At 38.5% G+C, this 18107-nt stretch overlaps 1 protein-coding gene across 9 annotated transcripts in view; it reads left to right on the top strand.

Moving 5' to 3' along the window:
- LOC134804268 (neuropathy target esterase sws) overlaps positions 1-18107 on the top strand; it is a 63755-nt gene that overhangs the window by 37364 nt on the left and 8284 nt on the right. For 2 of the 9 annotated variants that reach the window (XM_063777245.1, XM_063777241.1), the window contains 7 exons: positions 5614-5730; positions 11109-11229; positions 11672-11762; positions 12032-12240; positions 13049-13196; positions 16654-16704; positions 17921-18027. In XM_063777245.1, coding sequence (XP_063633315.1) covers positions 5614-5730; positions 11109-11229; positions 11672-11762; positions 12032-12240; positions 13049-13196; positions 16654-16704; positions 17921-18027 — 844 coding nt within the window. Of the gene's footprint in view, positions 1-5613; positions 5731-10336; positions 10454-11108; positions 11230-11671; positions 11763-12031; positions 12241-13048; positions 13197-16653; positions 16705-17920; positions 18032-18107 lie in introns of those variants that run through there. The other 7 variants (XM_063777244.1, XM_063777242.1, XM_063777243.1 and 4 more) reach the window with 7 other exon arrangements.

Raw genomic sequence — 18107 nt, 5'->3', positions numbered from 1 at the left:
GCGGTCAATGCCACCGTGCGAGCGGGATAGTAAGACAATTTTGCGCGTGCGATAGAGATAGAAATAGGCGCATCAATATATAGTCAGACCGTAAAAAGTCTGCAGCGATTTTGATAGCCCACGCAGTGCAAGTGTCATTTTAAACGTCAAACTTCTATGAAATTATGACGTATACATAACACTTACACTGCGTGGGCTATCAAATCCGCTGCAGACTTTGTTTGGTGCGACTCTATGAAATTCTTTGTGCTTAGTGTCCTTACTTTATGTGTCAATATTTTTTAATAAAAATCTGTAGATCATATTCTGTAGAAATTATTAACACCTTGTAAGCATTTGATTTGGATACCCAAATAAGGTGTCAACTTAAAGGTGTTTTTTCGAAATTTGGGATTCGGTATTATATCTAAAAAACATTTTAGAAAATGCTTGGAAATAGATTTTTACTCTGTTAGTATTTTTAACTTTGTTTAATAATGTTCTTTCTAGCATTTTAAGTATTAAAAAGTTGGGTCCGGTAAGAGCCATTTTCGTATAAACGTTATTTAAACGCTAAAGTATATATTGCATGACAAGTATATCGAGATACAGATGTAGTTCATAATTATTTTCCGTCCTATTTCACGGAAACGCACTAACGTGTCTTGCTATTTCAGCGAGTCTCGCTACAAAAAGTACTGAGGTTGACTGAAGTAGCACGACAAATACGAACGTTTCCGAGAAAATACGATGGAAACAATTATGCACTACTTCTGTATTGATGTAGATTTACCTCAACAGTTCTGCAGACCAGTACCGAGGAGATATACACAACGCTACACAATTAAAAGAAAAGCCAAAATAGCTATCCATTTTAGTAACAGAACAAGTATTGTTTAAGTTCAAAAATGTGTGACTATTTTGTTCTTAATGTCACATTTTACTGTCGAAGGCACAATCTTAAAACAGAATAAATAACTCATCAATACAAGCTTACTTTGTTAAAATTCAGAACAAAGTCTTTTACGTTTTTTTTAAACCAACTGAAATGAGCGAATACAACTTATTCAATCAGTTTTTATATCTTATCAGTTTATGCAATATTTTTCAAAAAATATTTAAAAAAAACTAGGAAACATTTTCGTACAAATGTCCATTATTATATTTCGCCTTACACGCCATCTTTTTAGGGTAACACGAGTTTCGATTTCTAGAGCTTAGTAAATTCAGTTTTAATATGCTAACAAAGAATGGTGAGTAAACATGCTAACTGCGATTATTTCATTCTGACACAACATAAAGAAACCGATGATTACGTGCCTAGAAACGTTGGTATTTGTCATGCTACTTCACTCAACCTCAGTAGTTTTTGTACTGAGACTGACTAACGTTCGTACGTTTCTGTGAAAATACCATGGTAAAGGATCATGCGCTACATCTGTACTTCTTCAGTGTTCCTAAATACTGTTTTAAGATTGTGTTGACGATCTAAAGTCATACCATACCATACCATAAAGGCTTGTCGAAAATTGGTGCATACTCCTACTGCGGTTCGTTCATATCATTGTAAGTTTCTCGATAACTACGATGATCGTGGCACTCAGTATGACAATGTTGGTCTCCGTGTATGTTTACGACGATTATATTTAAGCACTATATCGCTTTTTTAATTTAAGCAGTATTTAAGTACTATTTAAGCGTAGGTATTATGATCGTTTTAATTTTTGGATATTCTTCAATTAAATTTTATGTTATCGTATCTTAATTTGAGTGTTGAGTTAACTTCTGACCATAGTTGAGACTATATACAGATGTAGTGCATAATTATTTTCCATCGTGTTTTCACGGAAAAGTGCGAACGTGTCTTGCTATTTATTTCAGTCATTTTCGGTACAAAAAGTACTGAGGTTGACTGAAGTAGCAGGACAAATACGAACGTTTCCGAGTAAATACGATGGAAAACAATTATGCACTACATCTGTACTTTTGGACTATATATGGATGCTGATACGCAATAATGTGTCAACCCACATTAATTTTTCAATAAGATGTCAACTCAAAATATTGACGCTTAAAGTTGACATTTTATTGCAAAATGGACGTGGGATGACTCATTTTTGCTAAACACCATCCATATATACATATATAGTTGGGTGGTTTTACGATATTTAAAAAAACTAGTTAAGACAATGTTGTTGTTGAAAACTCTCCGCTTTCTTTTTTAAAACCTGACTTGCGATTTTCTTTATTTAAGACCAGTGTTTTAAAAGTATTTTTTTATTGTATAGGGCTACCAACATTGTCGTATTGCCTATTTCCCCGCGTCGTCCGCTACAGTATTTATTTTTTATTTTGTACAACCACACTCACCTGCATTTATATGTGCTCGTATGTTTGGTCGAATTGTGTACGGGACTGTACGTGTCGTGTTTTAAGAGCTATTATTATGTATACTTACATAATGTCCCACGCTATAGTGTAATGAGAAATGTTGAATACGCTCTGTTATTCAGCCTTACGTATATCTATAGTTTGGCTAACTAAAATCATTGTACAGATGTAGTGTATAATTGTTTTCCATCTTATTTTTTCGGAAACGTTCGTATTTGTCATGCTACGTTAACCTCAGTACTTTTTCAGACTGACTGAAATAGCAAGACACGTTCGAACGTTTCCGTGAAAATACGATGGAAAAGAATTAGGCACTACATCTGTACTAGCATGGACGAATGCATAACTTGATTTTAGTTTAGCCAAACTTTTGGCTGTGTGATAGAACGTTGATAACGATTTTTAAGCTGTTTCTGTGAAAGTACCGAACGCTGCTTTTTTGCAAGACCAAAGCTGTGTAGTGAATTGTTGTATAAAATAAACACAACACATTGATATCTCCTAATGTCGTCATTAATTTGGGAGACTTCAATTTAATGTTATTAAAGTTACCTACAGATGTAGTACATAATTGTTTTCCATCGTATTTTCTCGGAAACGTTCGTATTTGTCATGCTACTTCAGTCAACCTCATTACTTTTTGTACCGAGACTGACTTAAATAGCAATTCACGTTTGTACGTTTCCGTGACAATACGGTAGAAAATAATTATACACTACATCTGTCTATGAAGGCGTTCTGTGTTTTCAAAGAAGACAGCTTACTTATCTAATTATACTATGCCCTAAACTTCCCCATAACAGTAATTTTTGATATATATCTATAATAACGTATACGAATCCGACATTAGCTTTCTGGGTTTGCCATTGCTTATCTAATTTAAAAAAAAGAAGAGGAGCTTGTGATTGGTTTACCGAATAATGCTTTGGGAGTTCCGTATGTGGAACATTTACTAAAATCATGGTAAATAATTAAAAATCGATGCGTTTCAATGTCGGGTTGGAATAAGAGGAAAGGGGACGAGGTCACGTGACCGCTTTTCCATACAAACCTAGTCCCCAATATCAAAATATTTTTACGCAATTTGATGTATATTAAACAGCCATTTTCGATTTATATCGATTTATTAATTATTATAAACGTTATGAGCTTTTAAATTTTTTTACAGAATTTTTTTATATCACTCTTAAGTCTTACAATAATCAAAAAGTCGAAAAATGTCAAACGAGGGGGCATAGCTATAAATTGTGTAAAAATACACATAATGTCAATATTCAGGGAGGAAAATGGGGTCTACGTTTGTATGGAGTAGCGGTAGTCCACTATCGTCTTAAACAATATGTATGTTGTATTGTTTGCATCATGTTTCATATAAAACCCCTTTTCTTCACGTATATGCATGAGTGTGGTTTTTGTTACTCATATTTTTACATATGATTTTCTGTCATCAACTCTTAATCTGTTTTGAACCGTACGTGTAGATGTGTTATCGCTTGACAACTGTCAATGCTTAGTATTATATATATCTTTAAATTTTAAGAAACTTGACATATTATATTATTTATTTTTATTATTATTTGTAAAGCAGGCAGGCAGTTGAAATAACTGATAATGCCGGTATCCAGAGTCATCAACCGAGTTTTCAGTGTTGAGTAGAATTAGCATTGTGCTTATCTAATTTATTCTTAAACTCATTGACATTGATATTTGTAAAATTTTCTTTAAAATCTGATTCAATAATTCACCAATAGTGAAAATATAAATATTGTTTTACATTTGCTATATCTTATGTTAAATTGGATTTTGGAGGAGTATATTTTCGGCTAAACAAACAATACGCTACATATAATACCGCTCTAGCGTGTACTCATATTTCCATATTTTATTTAAAATATGTTGTGTATTGAAAAAAAAAATGTTTTTAAATAACAAACTAAACACACAAATAGTAATTTGGTTTTGGTTTGTTTATCATAACAACCAACATTTATAAAATATTAACCTTATCTTCAGTTCTTATTTGTAATGCTATTTTATTCAAACTTTATTTTTAAACATGAATGACATTTGTAAATTTAAAAAAGTACATCTGCATTACTTATATATAAAAGGGTCTTCAAAATGGAGGTTTCTGCCTTCTAAAAATTTCAGGGCAATCGCGAACTGCAAAGGACTCCAGAATCTAAAAAAAAAACAGGTTGCTACTTCGAGCTCGTCTGGGTTAGACACCGTTACCGCTGTATTTTATGGGGCAACCTCTAGTAACTCTCAGGGCGGATTCTATAGACCGCATTATCAAAATTATCGCAGATTTATGGATATAAATATTCATCCTAAAAAAATGTCCTTGAAATATATTATAACCCATTTTTATGAGCTGGTTCATTTTCCTTAAACTACATCCAATTATATACCTATTACGGGAAAACTACAAGTTAGTAAAATGTATAACAACGCAATAATGCGTATCAATTGTATTTGTTAGGTTTATCTTATAATATTTCTATGTACTTCTATACTATAACTTTGGTGTTTGTGTTCCGTCAAACGTACAGGGAACTATAACTATACCTTATTGTTGTGTTATTTATGATGCACTTTCACATTGTAAAGTCACATTTCACCTCTGAGTAGTGCCGGACGCTATTTAGCTCTACATATTTACTACAAATATTATAATTTCATAAGGTGGAGGTATGCTTATAACGAAGACGTCGATATAAATACATACGATAACACATCAGCTTTAAAAGGTTACGGTTTAAAACGTACAGATGTAGTGCATAATTATTTTCCATCGTATTTTCACGGAAACGTACGAACTTGAATTGCTATTTCAGTCACTCAGTACAAAAAGTACTGAGGTTGGCTGAAGTAGCATGACGAATACGAACGTTTCCAAGAAAATACGATTGAAAACAATTATGCACTACTTCTGTAAACCCTTCAACTCAAGTAGTATTTACTCTCAGCATGTGTAGCATGCGCTTAAATACTGTAGCGACCTTCGTTCACCATAGTATAAGGAACCATAACTCTGCATCTCTTTAGACTACTCATTCTATTTATCGCTCATTTGGGTTGGTAAAACTAAACAATCTAAGGCACTTCTAATGGGGGTATATCATTCATTTCCTTTCCATGGATGGAGCACTGTATATATAAAAAAAACACTAATTTAAGAGCATCGTAAAACAGTATAAATTCCAATTTTGAAATTTGAAACGCCAATTCGCGCCACAGGTTCGCTGTGGCGCTACATTCGCGCGTCGATGTCTCTCAGCGGCTATATGCCGCCTCTCTGCGACCCGGTAGACGGCCACCTCCTATTGGACGGCGGTTACGTCAACAACCTCCCAGGTAAACCAATCACATGGCACCGGCGTCTGTGTGAGTGTTACGGTTGCGATGACGGACCTATATCAACGCTCCGACGTCTGCGATAACGATGCGTTCGAATGGGCTACATGCATGAGCAATATTTTATGATGTTTTTTCAATAATCACGTTGAACAGCACGAAATTAATGAAAAATGTGAAATCCGCTATTTTTTGTATCAGTCAAGATAGATAATTAGATATCCGAGTTTGAAAACGTAATATAACCAAAAACTTATTTTTCACGATTCTTACATACATTTTGGTGTAGGCGTACGACCTGTGACGTCACAGGCCGCACGCTTTTTGTTTGGGGCGTTTATACTCGCTGTGCACCCGCTATATTTATTTTCTCAATTATGAATTTTCGGGGGTACAATAGATAGCAGGTTTATTCGAAACATTTGAATATCACGGAAAGTAGAATCGATTAGCATCTTTAATAAAATCATGCATGTAGCTAATTACGATTAGGCTGAGTGTAAATATGAGGGGTGTTGAGTATTTTGTTAAACTTTTTCTAATAGGATGCGTTTTATGATGGCTCTAACAGTAATTTCAAACATGACCGTCCTCATGATTCGGGTATACTTTGCAAATAAATTGATAAATTACTCTTCATTTCTCCATAACTTCTATACAGGGTGTCCCAGGGTGCCGTGTGGTTGCCGGCTTAAGAATAGCCCACTCCGTGCTTATCCATGGATGTCGTAAAAGGCGACTTAAGGAGTAAAATGACAGTCACCTAAGTCAACTAGGGATTCCCAAGGAGGGTTAACGTCAGGCAGGCGGCCGGTTGTAAAAACTCATGCCAAACCCTTTTAGCAGCATGATTATCGGACCAAATGAGATGAGCGACAGGGCTAGGGCGTACCCCGCAGGCGACGCGCAGGGGCAGCACCCGGTTCCTGTGGGAAATGGACAAGGGTTGTCGTACCAGCCCGGGCGGGGGCGACGTATGAAGCGAGCCCGGGAACCTAAGTATGTGAGATTGAGGTATGCTAGCTGGAATATAGGGACGATGACTGGGAAGGGGAGAGAACTAGCAGATGTAATGAAAAGACGAAGGATAAATGTAGCTTTTTTGCAGGAAACAAAGTGGAATGATGCGAGGGCTAGAGAGATTAGAGAAGGATATAAGTTTTACTACTGTGGGAGTGACGGCAGACGAAATGGTGTTGGTATAACACTCGATCGTCATTTGAAACAGAATGTCACAAACGTTGACAGGAAGAGCGATAGAATCATCGCTATGAAAGTGATGTTAGAAAACATCACACTCAATTTAATAAGTGTGTATGCTCCCCAGAGTGGATGTGACGATGTAGCGAAAGAGAAGTTTTGGGAGGATTTTGACGCAGTGATCATGACTATACCAGCAAATGAGGAGATATATGTGGGAGGGGATTTTAATGGACATGTTGGAAGAATGAATGTGGGGTATGAAAGAGTGCATGGGGGTTTCGGTTTCGGAATACGTAATACGCAGGGTGAAGCATTGCTACAAGCAGCTACTGCCTTGGACATGGCAATCGCTAATACCTGGTTCCAAAAAAAGGATGATCACCTGATAACCTACAAAAGTGGCAATCACACCACGCAGATTGATTATTTCCTTGTGAAGCGAAATAAGATCAACTGCATCAAAGACACAAAAATAATACCAGGAGAACACCTTACTTCACAGCACAGGCTGCTTGTAATCGATGTGAACATTAAAGTCCAGTCTCGTATGAGAACCGAACGGCCCCCTGCAAAGATAAGATGGCATATGCTAGAGAAGAATGAATGTGCTATAAAATTTAAAGAACGTGTAATAGATAAAATGATAGAAATGAAAGGAATGGAAGGATTGAATGCAAACGAATGTTGGAACGAGATGGCAAATTGTATACGGAGAGTAGCAAAAGATGTATTGGGAGAGTCGAAAGGGAAAGGTGTGATAGATAAGGAAACGTGGTGGTGGAATGAGGAGGTGCAGGAAGTAGTAAAGAAAAAGAAGCAGGCATTTAAAGAATGGCAAAGTGTTGAAACTGGGCAGGAAATTGAGAAGGAAATAAAGAGGACAGAATATAAAGAATGTAAGAAGAAAGCAAAGCGTGCAGTTGCTATAGCCAGAACAGCAGCACAGGACCATTTGTACGAGTCTTTAGATAGTCCTAAAGGCGAAAAGCAGCTGTACCGCCTAGCCAAAGCGAGAGAAAGAAGTTCCCGGGATATGTCTCATATACAATGTGTGAAAGATGATGCAGGTAAGGTGATTACGAAAGACGAAGCGATAAAAGAACGTTGGAAAGTCTACTTCGAAAGGTTGATGAATGAGGAAAATGAATGGAACAGGGTACTACAGCACAGGATGATAAATATGAGTGCAGTGAAAGAAATATGTATGGACGAAGTAAGAACGGCTGTGAGAAGTATGAAAAATGGGAAATCTGTAGGACCAGATGATATACCAGGAGAGGTATGGAAGTTACTGCGTGAGGATGGATGTAAGTGGCTGACTTTGTTCTTCAATAAGTTGTTGCATGAAGAAACCATTCCCGACGAATGGTGCGACAGTTTGCTGGTGCCCATTTTTAAAAACAAAGGGGATGTACAGGAATGCAACAACTATAGAGGAATAAAACTCATATCACATAGCATGAAAGTATGGGAAAAAGTGATAGAGAGACGCCTGAGAGATGAGAGTGATATAACACAAAACCAGTTCGGGTTTATGCCGGGGAGAGGTACAACAGACGCCATTTTTGCACTTCGCCATCTGTGCGAAAAATACAGACATGCCAAAAAGAACCTGCATATGGTGTTTGTTGACCTCGAAAAAGCATACGACCGAGTACCCCGAGAGGTTTTGTGGTGGGCTCTGAAAGAGAAATGCGTGCCTGGGAAGTATGTAGAGCTAATCCGGTCAATGTACAACCGATGTTGTACACGCGTCCGGTCAGCTGCATGCACCACCGACAAGTTCAGTGTCACGGTAGGCTTGCACCAGGGATCGGCTTTAAGCCCTTACCTCTTCCTGCTTGTTATGGACGCTCTGTCGTCGGACATACAGGAGGAGGCACCCTGGTGTATGCTGTTTGCCGATGACATTGTGCTTGTTGGTGAAAACGAACTCGAGGTGCAGAGCGGATTTGAGAAATGGCGGCAAAAATTGGAGAATGTTGGCCTGAAGATCAGCAGATCTAAAACAGAACACATGTTCTGCGATTTTGGCGGTCTCTCTAGTTTTGCTGCCATAGAACTCGACGGCGTTACATTGCCGGTCTGCTCCGACTTTAAGTACCTCGGTTCGCTCGTACAGTGCGATGGCGATATTGACCGTGACGTGAAAAACCGGATTAGCACAGGATGGATGAAATGGCGACAGGTCACGGGAACCATTTGCGACGCCCGAATGCCTCTTCGGTTGAAGGGTAAAATTTATAAATCAGTCATAAGACCTGGGGCTCTACCGTGAAAATCGAACGATAGAGCGCCATCCGCACGTAAATTAGTTCGAACGAACCAACTGAAGCCTACCGGGAAACTCTTTCGTTTTGGCTTCTGTCGTCATGTATGGATCAGAGTGTTGGGCCCTAAAGGTGACGGATGAAAAGAGATTGCATGTAGCGGAGATGCGAATGTTAAGATGGATGTGTGGCGTGACGAGAATGGATAGGATAAGGAATAAGATATATAAGAGGTATATAAGAGGAAGCCTGAAAGTTGCACCCATAACAGAAAAAGTAAGGGCAAATCGCCTAGCATGGTACGGGCATGTGATGCGGAGGGATGAAAGTCATGTGACGAGAAAGGTATTACGAATGAATGTGGAGGGAAGTACGAGGAAAGGAAAACCGAGGAAAAGGTGGATGGACTGTGTGAGAGATGATATGAAACGAACGCAAGTGAATGATGAAATGACGGGCGACAGAGAGGTGTGGAAGAGAAAGACATGCTGCGCCGACCCCAAGTGAATGGGACAAGGGCAAGAGAATGATGATGACAGGGTGTCCCAGAAATCGACGTCAAGCCGTAAACGGATGATAGACCATGTCATAACAGTTATCATAAAAACACAAAAAAAAATCCAACTCATGTTCTTTAAAAATTATGGTCACTTTAAAAATTCTCTAAAAAATCCACACCCTGTAATTATTCAAGATTACATAATAATAAAAAAATTAGAATAAATTATGGAATTTGTAGTACCTAACAAGAGTTAAAGAACCATTACAGGGTGTGGATTTTTAGTGAATTTTTAAAGTGACCATAATTTTTAAAGAACATGAGCTGGATTTTTTTTTTGTATTGTTATGATAACTGTTATGACTTGGTCTATCATCCGTTTACGGCTTGACGTCGATTTCTGGGACACCCTGTATAGAAAGCTTTTAGATAGGATTAGCAAAATAAATAAGTTTTCTATTTTTAATGTAGGCTAAAAAAACCTGGTACGTAGACTTTCCTTATAAAACCTATCGCTTCACCGCACCGCCACTCTAACACCCTCATATTGTTTACACTCAGTCCCGACGGTAAGTAATGGCAAGCCCAGACAGAGCGGACCGACGGAACGGATAGATAGAGTCACCATGTACAGATACGTTGTGGAGGTACTGCCGGGCTTCGATGAGTATAGCGGGCATATTCCCGCCGATCTGCGACCCGAAGGATGGGCATCTGCTGCTGGACGGGTGCTACGTCAATAATGTGCCTGGTACGTTAATTTTTTGGAATATATGACGAGACGAAGAAAAAACGATAGAAGGCCAATTTATCCTTGAGGCTGATCCACACAGAATGAGCCGCCTCGTGAGGAAATTGCCGCGTGAAGCAGCTTGGTCGGTGGAGACTTGCCTCGGGCGAGGCACGTTTCTACTACACGCGGCAATTACCTTGCGTAGCGGCTCTTTCTGTGTGGCCTATTGGCTCTGTGGTTGTTCTTTAAAGGTCGTGCAAAATGGGTATCAGTAAATAAGGTAAAAACTTAGGTAATTATGCTCTCCAAATGTGTGTATGTGTGTATAGCGGTTTGAACGTTATAAATTATCTATTAATTTAAGAAAATTGAGTGTTATCGTTTTTCCTTTGGGCTATTCAGATACGGATATGTTGTTCTTATTGTTTTGTATGAGGAAAAACATAAAAAAAAAAAACTAATTGATACGCCATTATTAGACGCGTTTCTGCGTATGGGTTATAATTAATTGAGAATTAACTTAATTTTTAATATTTTCTTAAGAATAGGTGAACTTAAACAAAGATTAGCAAGATTACTTTAGTTGATCTAATCAGCATCTAAATTAATAAAGCATAAAGTGTTTACATAATTTGCCGTTCACATGTAAACATGCAAATTTCGATGTCCACAGCCGATGTAATGCGCTCCTTAGGCGCCAAACACATCCTAGCCATAGACGTGGGGTCCCAAGACGATACGGACCTCACGAATTATGGCGATGACCTCTCCGGATGGTGGTTATTATGGAAAAGGTTTGTCAACTTTATTTGCCATTGTATTGTGGAGTTGGACCAAGAAAACTTTGCAACGATTTTGATACCACACGTAGTGCAAGTGTTAATTTAAACGTCAAAGTTCATGACGTATAAATAACACTTGCACTGCGTATGCAATCAAAATAGATGCAGACTTTTCTTGGTCTAACTCTAGTAATTATTTCTTCGTTCCACTGGCTCCACTTATGTTTCATAAATAGTGATCTTCTGGTATGTCACCTTGCGGCCTAAATACGTATAGAACTTTGACGTTGAAATATTAAAATAAAAGGCAGGTGCTGCCCCCGACAGATCACGATCGCTTGCGTTTTGGACGGTCTGCCACTTTATGTGTGTGTACACAAGTATATATGCAGTGAAATTGATGCCAACTGCCATACGAACGAAAGACCAGACTGAAAATCGCGCATCTTTTCAGATGGAATCCATTCACAACCCCGGTGAAAGTGCCAAATTTGCCAGACATACAGAGTCGACTCGCCTACGTATCATGCAACCGGCAATTGGAGGTAAGTTCGCTTTGCGAATGACATTTGTAGCCGTAATTTCTGCCTCGTACGAACATGCCTCTACAGGAAAAATGTACTTACTACTCAGGTGTTTATGTTGCTTCTCCTGACTTTTTTTTAAATATTTCTTTGCCGCCCGAGGGGTTATCTGCACACTCTAGCATTGACAGTGTCATTTCATGTATTAATTCAAAAACAACATATGTGCTGACTCGTATTCTAATTGCGATGTTAAATATTTTCATAATGCTTACTTTTTTCTCCTGTAGGAGGTGAAAAAATCCGACTACTGCGAATACATCCGGCCGCCGATAGACGCGTACAAAACTCTCCAGTTCGGCTCGTTCGACGAGATCCGCGAGGTGGGGTACCGGCACGGCGCCGCGTACTTCGAGGGGCAGCGGCGAGGCGGCGGCGGCGGCGTGTCGGGCGCCGCCGCCGACTCGAGGCGGGCTGACGACATCCCGCAGCTGACTGAGTGAGTGGGGTTTATACTCATGGACAAATTTAGTGGATCGCATAAAAATTACTTAATATGAAATTACTTTTGGTGCTATAATCCAGTAATTAAACCTTTATCTTTGCGTTCCTCTAAATTTGTCTATGACTATAGTAACTAATGACACCTGTCGGTTAATCAAAAGATCGGTCAGATACTGGTACGTTGCGTACTTTGACACCCGAAGCGGACTTACGATATCCCGCAGCTTACTGAGAGTGGTTATTATTGTTAGCTATAGATTAAAGCAAAGATATTTAGTGCGTACGCAAACTTAAACACTATCGAACTGTTTGGAATAACGAGCTTTCTCTAAAGAGCCGTTGAGGTTGACATTCAATATCACGTCAAAAAGAGCTAGTATAGAGTTTTCTTATTAGAAAGTGAAATTGACTGCCTTTTCGGAGAAGCTTAGGATACGGTCTTGATTAAATTTCTTGGAAAGAAGAGTCAACTTAATTGTTTCCATTTCTCTGACTCCAAAGTGGTCCGAATAGACGTGGTTCGTTGGACCGGTCCAAGCCAAAGGATCTTTTCCCTTTGATCAGAAAAGTTTTCAAATATTAATCTGATACTTTTTAATTTCTATTTATTATATTAAACTATATTTAAATCTTCTATCCGTGTTTTTGCATTAGAATAATTTAAGTAGGTAAGTAATTAAACACTTTATGGTACGGAAGAGAGGAATAAAGGTACATCAGATATAAATTTAGTACAAGGGCGAACTTATCCCTAAGAGGAATCTCTTCCAGTTAACCTATTTAATCACGTAATATCTTTCCAGCTACACATTCACGGACCTAGCACAAATGGTGTGCTCGGTCCGCACGGGGCGCGGCACTGACAACGACTCCTCCTCCTCGTCTGACTACGAGGAGGACCCGAGACACTTCGAGGGCTACGCCTCGGAGCCCAGCGCGGGCATCATGGAGGTAACCTCATCAATTTTACTTTTTTGTCGAATCATAGAGAAATATACTTAAGTAAAGAAAGAGCGGTAACTCCATACATCAGTTTTCTTACCAAAACCGTTTACCGCTACTTATTGACACAAGATGTCACAAGTGTCGCTACTGACGAAAAATGTACTACTAAAACAATATACAACTAGGTAATATTAGAAGCAGAAGGAGTTAAAAATAGAGTTCCGGTTAATCCTGTTATAATATTAGTTGGAAATTGTTGAGCATTAGACTTTTCGTTCGTCGCGACATCTATTGTCAACGAGCAGTACTGATAAATTCCGCTACTTGACGTTACATGTCGAATACGAAACAACTCGCGTTTTGGTAAGAAAACTGATGTACTGAGTTACTACTCTTTCTTTACTATATTTTTCTATGGTCGAATTAAATTAAATCCGTTTCCAATCACAGGAAGTAGATACCTATACCTGAAGCGGTATCATGGTCGCATTTTTGTCACCTGTCATGCCATGCGTCACTTTCACACTTACGTATTTGTTAGAACGGGACAGGCATGGTGACAAATGATAAAGAGCCGCCCATCTCAGCCCTACTGGTTGTAATTAGAAATAGTTATAAGACGCGTGTGGTTTTCACCTATTAACTGTAGATCAAGTGTGGCTTATAAGTTAAGGTGATATTCCATCTGTCCAATATCTGGGTCCAATGTTATTCCGTCTCACTCTCTCATTAAGCAAAACGTGAGACAAAATTCATATTGGACAAAGAAATTTGGCAGGTGGAATACACCACCCTTATTAGATCTAAGTCCTTGCTCAGGACTTAAAGACTTGAAATTAACGTTCTGCTACTTCTACTACATATGTAGCGCATAATTATTTTCCATCTTATTTTCACGGAAACGCACGAACGTGTCTTGCTATTTCAGTCAGTCTCGGTACAAAAAGTTCTGAGGTTGACTCAAGTAGCATGACAAATACGAACGTTTCCGAGAAAATACGATGGAAAACAATTATGCACTACATCTGTACAGAAGACTTGCTTTCAGTAGCGTAACTAAGTATAGAGTGGCAAAGTGGGCCAAACGCCACGTGCCCTTGGCCCGAGAGATCGTTAACACAACCCTTAGAGCATTTAGTAACTGGAGACGTCATGGCTGTCATTTTCTATACGAAACAGTCTGCCGATTTTTGCGGGTGAGGGGACGTCAAATGTATTGCTATTTCTACATGATTTGTACGTAACCTAGAAATAGCCATGTCAGTCCATACAAAAGTTTGCACAGTTTTGCAAGTTTTTCGGCAGAGGGGTAAGCTCTTAAAGGCCACTCCAGTTATTAAATGCTCTTAACCCTTAAATGCATAGTGTTGCCAAATGTCTACAAAGCATTAGACAGCTCACAGATTTAAATAAAAAAGTCTTACGTTCTTGAACGCACCTTTAAACCAAACGTCAAGTAGTAGGGTGATGATTTAAGGGTTAAATTTACGCAATATTTTTAATTTATAAAAATTACATTCGTTTTAAGACGAAAAGTCGGAAAGCTTGAAAAAATCCAGAATTTGATAATTTTTAGTATGTGATTTTGAACGGTGTTTTCGGGGTTCGTACTTATTTTATATTTAAACACTTTATCATAGATACAGTGGAAACTGGATAAGTGGAATCGCAAGGGACCGGCTGTTTAGTTCCGCTTATCCAGGTTTTCCATTTATCCAGTTTTCCACTAAACCAGGTTCAAATAAAACATTTTCTCACTTACAGAGGCTCTCGCTAACAGAGGTTGTGGATGCTAGTAATGTCGCTTATAGAGGTCACGTATGGTATGATCAAGACTTAAATAATCATCTTTTATTAAATATGTATGTAGATATGTATGTATTAACAAAAATAGATATGAAATCCTGACTTTAAAAAAAGCAATACTGTAAATAATCCACAGTACCTACTCGTATACAATTATCAAAATAACAAAAACAAAACCACTCCTAATATTTATTTATGCAAGAGAAACCAGTATGGTTAAATAAATCAATGTACCGATTGTACTTTAATGCAAAAAAACTGACGATGTGTGATCTCATACAAAATACGTAGTTAAAACACGAACCATAATGTTAACGAAACAAACTACCCTCCTTATGACGGTTTATTAAAAATACAAATTTTATAACGCCGAGCTATTCCACTCATAGAGTTTTCAGAGGTAAATATAAGAAATTTTCGAAAAAATGGATTCCGCTTATAGAGGTCCCAAAATTCCACTTATAGAGGTAATTCGTTGCCAAGGGACTGGAACCGAGAACTTGGGTCCACTTAAAGAGGTTTTCCACTAACCCAGGTTCCACTTATCCAGTTTCCACTGTATATCACAAATAGTGTACCTTTCTAATGGTAGTAAACAAATTCATATATCTATTACTGAAAATTACATATTTACATAAATATGATTTAGCCAATTCAACTTCTAACACTGATTTCGCAGTGAAAATCGAAGTTATATTTTTTTTTACTATTTTTCCTAGAATCGGCAAACAATTATGTGATACATATATTAATTTCGGGCAAAAAGAAAAAATCATGCAGGGTTAAGGCACAAACCCAATAGATGAATTTACTATGGACCTCAGTTCCGATAGTTACGCTACTGCTTACAGCCCTTTGAATGTCACGCCCATTGTAATACAACGCGCCCTAGTAAACCTTATTAGTATGCTAGGAGGTTAACCCTATTCCAGGCATAGTGCACCTAGCGACCACATACGCGCCAATATAAATTCAACCCTAGGAGTCCGATTTAAGGTTCATTTAGATTGGACTCTCGTGAAAAGTGACTATTGTCATTAAATTAATTATCAAAACTGCATTAATTTTACAATATTCGCAGCCTGGAAAAGGGTTAATATTACACCGTACGCGTCTGTGGTCGTCTTTGGCGTTCAAAAGGTTGAAATATCGAGTCTTTAAAACTCTATGCTCTAGCGAGTCTTATGGCGTTATTCATAAACGTGCTACGAGCCTTAATTAGCTAATAATCGTTTGTCTTTATCTGTGTTTTTCAGTTATGTATTTGTAAGAAAGGGATAAAACAAATTAACTAATCGAGGCTTGTAAAGTTTTATGAATAAGGACTCATTTAGACGATGCGAGAACTGGCATGCGAGTTTCATTACATGGCGGTTTTTGATCGGTCGGTTGAATTGGACGTAACCGACAGTCCGCAATGTAACTAAAATCGCATGCGAGACGCGCGGCGGCTAAGGGCTGATTTAGACGGTGCGCGAACTCGCATACGATTTTAGCTACATTGCGGACTGTTGCTTACGTCCAATTCAACCTACCAATCAAAACCTGCAATGATATGAAACTCGCATGCGAATTCTCACATCGTCTAAATCAGCCCTAAATCAGCCTTAAGGGGGTAAAGGGGCACCAATAAACATGGTATTTCTAATACACGCAGATGTCTTCAAGCGTTGAGGAGGGAGCGGCATGGATCAGTGACACTGAATTGGTACATGGCACCGTAGTTCGGGGTTTTTTTTTGTTTTTTTTTATGTGCGCTGGGAATAATGCTTGACTTTCTGCCAGAGGTTGTGGTTCCGTTTGTCACGGGGTTACTGTTACTGGTATCAAACACGTTGTAGAAAAGGTGTTAATATGCCCTGCTAAGCTAAGAACCAGTATTTTCAATGGAATTAAATACAAAGTTACAATCATAATCAGAAAGTTCAATTTACAAGTTCATTTGTTTTCAGATACCGGCTCTTACATATTTAATTACACGGACGGGTCTACCGCGATATAATTTCATTAAATATGAAATTATATCGCGGTAGACCCGTTTGTGTAATTAAATATGTGTACAAAAGGCAAGAGTTTAAAGTGTTATACCGGCTTTTAGCTTAGGAGGGCAGTAAATAATACTATGAAAAAATCGTGCCCAAGAGTTTGACAGCTTAAGAAGATTGTGACGTCAACTTTAACAAACATATTGACACCTTACAGCTATCCAATTCTAAGCACGATTTCTGTCCAAGACACCTCTTCTATTATTAACAACTCTTTAATGGCATTATATGCGCTGTACGGTCTCTAACATAACATGGTTTGGTTCTCAAACTTATATTTGACAGTCTAGTCGCCACAAAATGAGTTGCATCGCGCCTTTACGCGTCTTAATATTCGCTTGTCTACACTACTGCTGTGCGACCGCACTTTTTACTTTCTTTCCTGCACAATTATTTTCTTATCCTTCCTCATGACGGGTATAGAAATAGTTTTTCTGCCCTCCGGCCGGAAGGCGTTCACTTTCGGCCAGCTGGGCTAAACGATGTTGCCGCTTTCCGGCTCCGTCGAGCAACATAGTGTACACACCTAGCCCAGTAAATAAGAAAGCATCGGCTTCGCCTCGGCCGATAATTACATGTAATCTCTGTCTCTCTTATTTCGTCTATGGCTTATAGTTGTTGTCGTAATCGTAACAATTGTTGTCAAACAATGTAGCGTAGACATCAACATTACATTGATCTAATTATTACAGTGTTTGTATATTGACATATCGATCGTGATTACCTTTTTTATTGTTACCATATCCGGGGCGATATAAGTGAATCATTAAAAACTCTAATTGGGAATCGTTGTGTAAGCTTTTAGGGTTGAGGTATGTTTAATGTCGGAAAATAATAATCATGTAAGAACAATATTAAATAATTTAAAACTTATTTCAGGAGGGTCTGCGTACCCGGCGCGTCGGTGGCTCCCTCTCGCTGTCTGAAGATGAAATCGACTCGGAGTCAGAGGTGTATGACCCGCTTAATAAACGTGGAGGGGGCAGGTGAGGATTACATTTGAATCCTTAGAATAAGAGGCAGGCTAGGAGAATGAGCCCCGCGGTGCGGGGGCTCGTTGAGTTTT

The sequence above is a fragment of the Cydia splendana genome, chromosome Z, assembly GCF_910591565.1.
Source record: "Cydia splendana chromosome Z, ilCydSple1.2, whole genome shotgun sequence".
Lineage (NCBI taxonomy): Eukaryota > Metazoa > Arthropoda > Insecta > Lepidoptera > Tortricidae > Cydia > Cydia splendana.
This window is presented reverse-complemented; position numbering and strand designations above follow the sequence as displayed.